This window comes from Podarcis tiliguerta (assembly GCF_965153285.1).
Source record: "Podarcis tiliguerta genome assembly, chromosome: 10".
NCBI classification, from domain to species: Eukaryota; Metazoa; Chordata; class Lepidosauria; order Squamata; family Lacertidae; genus Podarcis; species Podarcis tiliguerta.
In genome coordinates, this window is record NC_139543.1 from 31458905 (window position 1) to 31469582 (window position 10678).

A 10678-nucleotide genomic window follows, 5' to 3' on the forward strand; every position below is an offset into this window, starting at 1 on the left:
TTTCAAATGTTTCTACTTCAAAACGGCCATCTTGAAAAATCACTTACTGAAATCTGTGCTGCAAGAGGCAGTGTTATTTGTGGAATGGTAGGAGAAAAGTATCCAGCAGGGCATTCAAAATATGGAGGCTGCACTGGAGATGATGCTACAAAAGGATTATGGAAAGCAAAAAATAAAAGGTTACACTAGGCAAGATTTTATTTATATAACCTTTATATACAGTCGTACCTTGAAAGTCGAACGGAATCTGTTCTGGAAGTCCATTCGACTGTCAAAACCAAAGCGTGGCTTCTGATTGGCTGCAGATAGCTTCTGCAGCCAATCAGAAGCCACGGAAGCCCCATTAGATGTTCGGCTTCGAAAAATAGTTTGCAAACCAGAACAGTCACTTCTGGTTTTGCGGCATTCATGAGCCAAAATCTTCGAGAACTAAGCTGTTCAAAAACCAAGGTACGACTGTACTTCAATTCATGAAAACTATCAAGATCCAAACAATAGAATAAGCAGTAATTTCTCTCATCACATACTGCTCCTGCTCTTATGCTGGGTCAGCTATTGAATTTTTTATTTTTCATGTAGCAGCCATAACATTAGGTAAATGAGTAAATAAAACAGTGGAACACAAGCTTTAATTATGGCTTCATTAGGAAATTAGCAAAAATAAAATGTTGTAATCCACACATTAGGTAAGTTAACACTTACCAGGAGAGTTAGTTTCACTTTCTGTGTCCATGGCAACTTCATCATAATTATCATATTGATAGATTCCTCCTGCACTCTCAGTAGATTGCTTATCTAATGACCGTCTCAAGTCTTTATCTGAAGACTACACAAAAAAGTTTTGTTAGCCTCAGATATATTTTATTTCCTTTCTTAAACACATGCAATGCTGCCTGTTTTGCCTCAAACAGCTGCCCACTTGCAGGAAGAAAAGCTATAGGAAAGATAGCAGTGGCAAACGACTGACTCCTATTTGCTGGATCTTCTCTCATAACAACTGTGGTTTCAGTAAGGGACAGCAAGCAGCAGAACAGTTCATTTTTACAAAACACTGCATTTTTCAAAGCTACGAAGTCATACTCTAATTATTTTTAAGTGTGTGGGAAGGCAAATCTCCCAACCACTTCCAACCCACAAAAAAATGAATAATTATGATCCCAAAGGTCATGACAACAGAATGGTACAGTTGGCATCAGCATATGGCATGGCCTATCACAAGGCTAATGTCAGCCTCTTTTTTAAAAATCACTGAGCGCTGATTGAAGCAGCTACAGCTGCAACTACTGTAATTATCCTTGTCTCCAATGACCCCGGGCTCCTTCCCTTCCCTGGGGTGTACATCAGGTGTGAGGCCCAACTGGCAGCAAGAAAGTGAGCGAGCCACGGACAGAGAAATGCCTTGACAATCCTAGGCAGGTGCCCATCAGTGGAAATAGGCCAGGAAACCCAGAGTAGTACAGAGTGCAGAGCTTCTCCTCTGTTGCTGGCTGGCCACTGCTGCTTCCCCCCGCTCCTAATCCAGGTGATTAACTATGGTATTCTGGGTAAGGAGAGAAGTTGTCATGGTGGTCAGCCATTAGTGGCAGGGGAAGCACTGCTATCTGTTCCTCCAGGGTCCCCAATCCCTCAAAATTAAATTCTTTCCAAACACTCAATGGAGCACCAGGAAATAAAGAAAATTAAAAGGAACAGGCCCCAGAGGAGACATTCCTTTTCTGCTGGTGCCCACAATAACATAGGTGACAGTTCCTCACCCTCAATCTAGTGTTGCCAAGGTGGGGAGGGGGGTGTCTGCAGAGGGCATCTGGCAGAGAGCCCTCTCAAACCTGGAGCTGACCCTGCAAAAACCTAGTTGTAGGACTTGAACTCCACCGTCAGTCATGAATTCGTATTATGGACTCCAAATGAACTTAAAACTACTTCAGATTCTGGGGAAGAATGTGCTACAGTTAGAAATATAGTTGGAGGGATTCAGGAATATCTGCAATTTCTCACTGTTACAACACCTTGCACATCCAGTCGCTGCTTTTATTCCCCAATGAAAACACAAGTGGAAACAATCCCTTGTGCTTTCAGGATGCAATTTTACACAAGTGCTTGTGGCACTGCTCAAAAGAGAAAATTCTCAAATCATAGATATTTACACCACCATTCCTAATCAACTTAAAAACATGACTAACAAAATGAGTTTAATATTTACAGTGCCTCAGCACTGTTGCCACTAATCTTTAAGGCCTCACTACTTACTAGTGAGAATTTTATGCCTAATTTGGTCTTCCTACTCATCTGTATCAATTTCCCTTTGCAATTCCTTTGAAAACCATCAGGTTGAGAAAAAACACCCATTGTTAACGACTTTCAGTTTTTTAATGTGTATAATATACTTGAATATAAAAGTTCTCATTTTCCAGATTGCTAAGCATTTTTTGCTTACATAGCACTACCAAAAGTTTTACAACCCTTATTTCATACAGCCCAGCAAACTAGAGAAGATGGTCAGTATTTCTGATGGAAAACAGGCTGAAAGACAGCAAGTTGTGCAGGACCAATATGTCCATATCCATGGAGAGCTAAGACCCTCAGGTCCTAATCTAATCCTATCAGATAATGGGTCACCAAAAAGAGCAAACCCCACCCCACGCCCAACAGCAACATTAATTACACAAGTACTTCCATGTTAAAGCCATACTCCATGCCTGTCAATTTACCTTGCTTCTTGATCTTGCCTTGCTTCCAACCAGCTTCATAAACCTATTATACTGTTCTTCTTGATTTGAAAGATCACGGATTTTTCTTATCTCCTCTTCCCTTTTCCTTCTCTCCTCCTCCTCTTCTTGTTTCCGTTGTTCCTCTTCCTTCTGACGCCTTTCTTGTTCCTTCTGTTGCTGCAGTTTTTTCCACACTTTTGTTTGCTGTTTCCTCAGTGCTTGCTTAGCTTTAAATAAGAGTATTGATTAATTACACTTAATTTTTCCAAAGACACACAACAAATCTATGGAGAAAGTAAGCTGTCAAATATTGAACATTACAGATCTCAACTTGGAAAGCCACTGCTCACCAATTTAACCATTTACCTGCAGTGCTGGTTTTTTTGGCCGAATGCGATTTTGTGCTGGTTTTGATCTTTTGTGGTACATTTTTTGCCTTTGTAAGTTTTTCCTTGCTTTCTTTCATCACTTGTTGCTCTTTCTGTTGCCACTTTTTACTGGCAGACTGCAAAGCTAGTAGTCTTAGCTGCAACTCTGACACTTCCTCCTCTTCATCAAGCAATTTCTTTTGTAAAATGAAAAGCACAAACACACTTCAGTTCTTTATTCATCATTAAACTGATATTTTAAAAAGGTTTTGACTAAAAAAAATCACTCTATGCAAAACACTAGCTACAGAAGGATGGTTTTCAAACTTTACAAACAGAATCCTAAAACACATTTTACTCAAGCATCAGCCACATTTAACACTGTAGGACTTGCTTTGAAACAACACACATAGGATTGCACTGTAAGTATACATTAGGCTAGAGCTAAATTTTAAGTGACTGATGTTGCAGCTGGAAAAACAAGTGGCTCCACTTACCTTCTCTACTGCAGCACCTGATGGGCTAAGATGTTGTTCTCCTTGCTCTTTTTCATCTACTGCTTAAAAAGATAAATGATATATTTTATCAAGCACAATGACAAAGTAAATGAATCTAAGCATGCAAAGGAATAGCCATATTACACATAAATTTGTAACATGTATATTAAGCAGAATATGCTGCAAAATCTATATGCCTGGTTCTTTTAATCTTGCCATGGTCCCAATTTATACTTGCCCGGTGTGCAAAAGCAAGCATACATTCCCCTAAGTTCCTGTCTTCGACTCTTTTTTTATTATTACATTACACAAGAGGTGTACTTCATACTGGGGGAAACTCATGCTCCCTGGTCACCTTAATACTTCCACTAATTCTGTGACCCAGTCTGAAGGCCTAGAAGCATCAGCATCACAGTGTGAGAGAAACTCAAGCAGAGGGTCCCAGGCACCCCCAAACTCATTATCAAGATCATCTCAAGACCTCAACTCATAGAGCAACACTGCAGATTCCAAACTATCTACTCTTACATTCAGGTCCAGGCTTGATTTGCCCACACTAGTATTGTAAAGAATGCCTGCTATGCCCTCAAATGAAACATGCAGCATTTCCAACAGCAAAAAGTTAGAAAAATAGATAAACATCTCAAACAAAACAGGAGGTGCCAGAGGATAGTACTCTATTATTCTCCAGTACTAAACAGCACTCTAGATTCAATCTGTTCCAAATTCCCAGGCAAACAATGGTCCAGGAATGGAAAGATAAAACAGAAGTGCATGCCAAAGTTATCAAACAAATGAGGGCATGGAATTCCCCCTACACATTATTTTTACAATGTACTTTTAATATATGTTAGATTGTTGTTTGATTCTCTTTTTATTCTTGGCTGCCTTTACTTGAGTTATATTCTGTTAGTAAAACAAGATATAAACATTCTTAAGAAATGTCACGTTTTCAAAACACTTCTCTTTTTACCAGTAATAAAAGTTAAATAAAAACAAACTGCAATCTGTGCCAACATTACAATGTCTTTAAAAATGCAAGCTACTCTGTCACAAGCAAAAGCAGTTTTAAAAATTACAGAAAGGATAAAAACATGAGTTTATTACACATAAAGAACAATTACCTTGACTGGCATCCAGTAATTCAGTTTTCTGTGACACTTGTTTTACTCCATCTTTCACTTTTTTCAACTTGCTCCTCTCAGCTAGGGTTGGCAGTTTTTGCCTGAGAGGCTTCAGTTCAAATGCCTGAAAGGTTAACACTTTATTCTTCTCCTCAGGAGACACTTCATTTACAGCATCCTTTGTAATACTGATATTTTCTGTAGATACTTGGTCCTCAGGACTGGCCATTTCATCATTGCCTTGCTGAGCAGTTTCCTCTTTGTTATTCAGAGCCAGCTTCTCATCTTTATTAATATATTCAAGTTCTAGTTGAATCTGCTTATATTTCAACAACAGATCCTCAAAACTCTCTTCAACAGAGTTATCATTCTTAGATGAATAGTTCTGCTTTCTAGATGGAGATTTTCCAAAGCTTTTGGCTAATTTATTTATTAAGAAAATGGTCTAGAGAACATTTGTCACTTGCACCATTGTAAGGAAGTGATCAAAAGCATATAGCCACTGAAACCTTTCATTCCAAACAGCAATTCAATCATGTTTCAACATGCAGGAGATAATACATACAGCTTCCATGTTTACTCACACAGTGCTTCCTTACAAGATTCTGCAGTAAGTGAAGCGGCATTCTCTTGTCCTCTTCCCAAACATCTGACGCCAGGCATTGCAACCACCCCTTTGAAGAGGCTTCCTGACCTCAGTTCCACTGCCACAACCAGTTTGGTTTCTTTCCCTCCTGGGACACGCCAACTCTCATTATACACATCCCAGATGATTTCCTCCCCTAAAGTATTTCTGATCACAATCTTAAATGTTAGCAACACACAAATACTTCTGGCTGGCCTCTTTCATATTTAAATAAGCTGGTGGCAGATCTACTTAAGTATAAGGTGTCAAAAAAACCTAGTTTGGTGAACTTTGATATTTTAGGCAGTATCCAACTAAACAATTCTGCTAGCACAAGGACTTCTGGATGTGCAATGGAGCTTTCTCTACCTCTGCTTGACATGACAGCCTCTAGTGCAGAGTCTGAAGCAGCCATGTCCAAAGTCAGTTCTGGGGGCCTAATCTGGCCTGCCAGTTGATTTAATCCCATCCATGTGGCAGTTTATTTCCTGGGGTAAAATTCTTAAAAAACCTCAACAACTTCAATCCTAAAAGAAGCTCAACAACTTCAATCCTAAAAAAAGGTAAAAAGGTCAACAACTTTGGTCGGCCCCCATGACCCTTCACTTCATCAAATCCGGCCCTCTTTGAAAAAGATCTGGACACCACTGAAATTGCCCTCATTTATGACACAGATATACCTTAAGGCTGTGTGCACTCTGTGCTAAAAATAATTGAGTCCATTTGTTGCATATGAAAAATTATTTGGATTTGTATATATAGACCTCTTTTTATACTTTATTCTACTACTGCTCTATCTGCAAATGTTCTGGTTTTCCCTAAATATGGGCAACCAGTAGTGCAGGCACAGCTACTCACCTCTAACTACCAGCAGTATTAAGCTATCACAGGCCTCTGATTTCACTAGACACTTTCAAATATGTCTTCACAAGGATAAGAGACCAGAAAGTTGTTTCTGTTAAATGAAACTCCATATACTCAGGGAGCTAAATTCTGTGGCCAGTATCATTTTATGTGCTTTCTTCATGGGTTAAAGCCTCAGCGCCTAGGGCTTGCCGATCAAGAGGTCGGCGGTTCGAATCCCCGTGGCGGGGTGCGCTCCCGTTGTTTGGTCCCAGCGCCTGCCAACCTAGCAGTTCGAAAGCACTCCCGGGTGCAAGTAGATAAATAGGGACCGCTTACTAGCGGGAAGGTAAACGGCATTTCCGTGTGCGGCTCTGGCTCGCCAGAGCAGCGATGTCACGCTGGCCACGTGACCCTGAAGTGTCTTCTGACAGCGCTGGCCCTTGGCCTCTTTGAGTGAGATGGGCGCACAACCCTAGAGTCTGTCAAGACTGGCCCGTATGGGCAGGGGTACCTTTACCTTTACATTCCCCTAGAACTAGGGCTTCAGGTTTTTAATTAGCTGCCAACACAGTACTTCATTACAGTGGTTCTTTTGAACAACTGCCTCTGATTGGAAAGCATCCTAAAATACATTGGAACAGAATCCAATGGTGTTTCAAAAACAGAAGCTTACTCATGTGTTACGCCAGCTATGCATTGAGGAGCTAATAGGAGTTAGTCCAAAACAAGAGCCCCAGGTTGGGCAATTCTGATCTAACAGAAAACCAATAGCCGTCAAGGGGTAAAACCTAGCCAAAACAGACTTCCACACTGAGCCAGTCATAGGCTTGCATTGCAACATGTTGAACTCAGCTTGTAGTGACAGAGTTACATGCAGAGACTGGAAGGCAAAATCCATTTTCTTTTTCCTAAGTTTCTTTTCTCCAGTGATCACAAGAAGGAATACATTGGATTGTCCTGTTTTATTCTCACAACCACTTAACAGGATAAGGCAAAGCTGAAAAGACAGCAACTCACCATCCAGGACGATCTGGACTAAGCACTGTCAACATTCCAAGTCCAAGTCTACCATACCACAAGCTTAATTTGGCCAATGAAGCAAGTTATCTGCTTCTAAATAGAATGCAACCCAAGAGAAACAAAAGCAACTCCTTCTGTCATCTTTAGAAGAATAAAACTGGGAGATGAGTAAAAATATACAGTAGCACCAATTGAGAAGCCTCAGCTTTTATCCTATTCTCTATTTATATAATTCCATAAAGACACAGAGATACATATGAGGAAATTACTACATGCAGCTCACACAGAACAAACTAAACAGTTCTCTGTATGCCCCCACACTATGCCTTTTTTATTCTTTCAGTTCATGGGCAAAACTGAAACTAGTAAACTGGAAAAGAACCACACCCTAGACAATGTGTAACTAAGGAATATGACTCTAGTAGTGAACTTAAATTCAGTTTTTAAAAGTTACTTGTTCAAATAATAAATGTGAAAGATATTAATCACTGATGGAATTTCTGACAATGATCAGCTACTCAAGCAATAGAGTCCTTGAATATACATTTAAATTTAATAACAAACATAAGCAATCTCCAATTTCTGCTATCTAACTGCAGCTGACACGAACATACAGTACATTCATTGCTTGTAAGTTCCGCTTGCCTCCATTCGGACTTGTCTGGAGATACTAAAAGCTTTTATCAACTTATGCTGTTATGTTACCTGCAGCCATACCTAGACGGAAACTGCCTGGGAATAGTTACACATGCTCTAGTAACCTCCGATTTACATTACTGCAATTGAAAAGGGTCTGAAAACTGCAGCTGGTCCAAAATAGGACATCAAGGCTTTTGACTGGGATTATGTTATTATGTTAATTATGTTATTGTTTTATCAGCTGTACTGTCTCCCCGTCAGTTTCTGGGATCAAAGTGCTGTTTTTAAATATTAGACCAGACATGGGAAACTTGTGGCCCTCCAGATGTTGGTGGCTTCCATTTCCCAGCACCTCAGTTAACATGGCTAACCAAAAGATCCCTCTCACAGGTCCTGCTCAAGGTGCCTCCATTTAGACAGGCAGCAACCATGAACTCTAGAACACTATCCAGAGAGACTCATGCAGGCCTAGCATATTCTTTATTGCCGTTCTGGCACCAGGTAAATAAACTTCTATTTTCCCTGTGCCTTTACAAACAAAATGTGATTGTACTAATTATTTTTGTGGGTTTTATTTTATTTTTTGTCATCTGGCTTTAAGCTTGTCTCCACCAGAAATTTTAGACAGTATGCTGTTCTCTGATAGTATTTAAATTGCCGGACAGCTTGAGAATGTTATTGGGCAGCCTTATTTAAATATCCTTCATTTTCTGTCCTTTCACCTGGCTTTCCCCTGTGGCCAACGTTTTCACTTATCTTCTCAAACAGCTACAGCACAGGCACCCTGCTACACAACGAACAACATAATATTTTCAAACATAAGCCCTAGGAGTTCAATGGGATGTACTCCTAGGATGGCCACCATAATGAATGTAATCTTTTGGGTATTATTCAGAAGTAAGCATGCTTTAAAAAGTGGATGAAAATGATAACATTTCAATAGTACTTTTTAAAGGTACCATTTTAGTACATAGTACTATATACTGATGCAAGAATTGCATGTTTCCTCACCCTCAAAAGAAAGGGGGAACTATTCCCCCTATGCCTTCAACATATCAAAGAAATTTACATTTCTCATCCTAAAAACAGAAAGACAAAAATTAAAAACATATTCTCGGTCGAGGACAAACTTTAAGCATTCCTTGGTTAGGATATTCCCTGCCATCTTCGGTTACACAACTTAAAGGCCAGCTGTGTGGCCAGCAAACTTGCTTAAATGTAAAATCAACACTCATTAAGTATTTCAAGTATTTCAGGCATCACATTTGAAAGCCAATGAGGCTCCTCCCAAGATACCAGATGACATCTTCTGTCTCGGACCACACACTTCACTTCTGCAGAACCTCTTTAAATCTCTCTCTCTCTCTCTCTCTCTCTCTCTCTCTCTCTCACACACACACACACACCCTACCTCTGCATTCATTTCCGCTTTGCCCTTTCTGCTGTCGTCACTACGGCCTACACAAGAGAAAACAAAACAGGCCGCCGGTCCAACTCCAGGACCACCCTGGGGCCAAACTACCCCATGTTGTAAGAGACCAGGACAGGCAACCCCACCCCCACCCTGTGTGGCCTTTTCTTAATGGCAAGGATACATTTCCGAGGAGAGGGTTCCCTCCAGCCCTGGTTCCCGCCGTACCCGCCGCCGCCCCCTCCCCCACCTCCCCCGGGGGGTCTTCCCGGGGGGTTTCCTCCTCGGCTCCTGCCCCATCGGCCCCCGCCCCGAAAAGGCCTTCCTCGGAAGCGGAAGCGGTCCAGGGCGTTGTGGCTGCGCTCCCAGAAGGAGAGCCTGGGGCCGGAGTCCTGGTGCGAGCCGGGCGGCAGCCGCGAGCACGAAGACGACGGAGGCGGCGGCTGCTGCGGGTGCGGCCGGAAAGGTTCCTTGAGTCGGTAGCCGCCTCCTCCTCCTCCACCTCGGCCATGGAGGTGCCCGAGCTCAGGGGGAGGCTGGTGGCGCAAGTGGGAGAAGCGGCGAGACGAGGAGAGGAGGAGGCTGTTCCGCAGGTCGGGAGGCGGCCTACGCCTGGCGTAAGGGCCCTTGGTGGTGGGGCCTCCGCCGCCATCTCTACTGCTGGGCTCCGGAGGCCCGCTGTCGTTGTTGTCGTCGTCGCTGATTTCCCCGTCCTCCAGCTCCCCTTCCTCTCGCGGAGAGAGGTCGCTCGAGGCCGCCGCCGCCGCCTTCCCCTCAGGCGCAGGAGCCGCCATAAGGGGGTTTACTCAGCCGCTCACCGACGCGGCAGGGAGCGGCTTCGAACTGACGTGCACGCGAGCGAGCGCACCGTTCACTTTCGGTTCCTTGGCCGTGTGCCGCCGCGGCCCAGTCAGACCCCAAACTTGTACGCGAGACACCACCCTTTCCCCGTTTGCTGGCGCCTGCTCTCGCGAGAGCTCAGCTCCGGCTTCTCTCGCTCGCGCTCTCCCGCTCCCCCTCCCCACCGTCGCGCTTCTCTTTCCTCCGAGAAGGGGCAGCGAAAACATCACAAAGGGGACGTCGAACGGCATGATGGGAGTTGTAGTCCTCCGCTATGTGTCGGCAATGGGCAGCGGTGGGGGTCGCCCGCCTGTTCAGCAGCAAGTTCTACACAGCAGAATGAGAAATAACGGTGCTTTTACAAGTAGAAGTTTAAAGAGAAAGGGCTGGTTCTAGAATTGTATCCCCTCAGAGCGGCCGTTTCAGTGGACAGTGAGGCGACTCCTTTGGGGCGCAGCAGGGTCGTCACAAACGCCGCTCGTGACGCTTAGAGTGAATCTAGGCCCCAAGCGACTCCGCTGCCGTAAGATGTGGTATCAGATTCACGGAGGGTGAGATTATCGATAGGGAACGAGGCAAAGATGGCTCTAGGCTGCCTCC

At 43.2% G+C, this 10678-nt stretch overlaps 1 protein-coding gene across 5 annotated transcripts in view; it reads right to left on the bottom strand.

Annotated features, from left to right (window-relative positions):
- The window catches only part of ZFC3H1 (zinc finger C3H1-type containing), a gene marked incomplete at its 5' end in the record, with an annotated part of 33996 nt that extends 23964 nt beyond the window's left edge, over positions 1–10032 (bottom strand). For 4 of the 5 annotated variants that reach the window (XR_014502049.1, XR_014502050.1, XR_014502051.1 and 1 more), the window contains 7 exons: positions 48–145; positions 703–826; positions 2709–2935; positions 3075–3273; positions 3574–3635; positions 4698–5117; positions 9423–10032. Coding sequence is in view for 2 of the 5 variants with exons in the window: in XM_083399235.1 (XP_083255361.1) it covers positions 48–145; positions 703–826; positions 2709–2935; positions 3075–3273; positions 3574–3635; positions 4698–5117; positions 9423–10032 (1740 nt within the window). The remainder of the gene's footprint in view (positions 1–47; positions 146–702; positions 827–2708; positions 2936–3074; positions 3274–3573; positions 3636–4697; positions 5118–9422) is intronic. The other variant, XM_083399236.1, reaches the window with a different exon arrangement.
- Between the last annotated feature and the right edge of the window lie 646 nt (positions 10033–10678).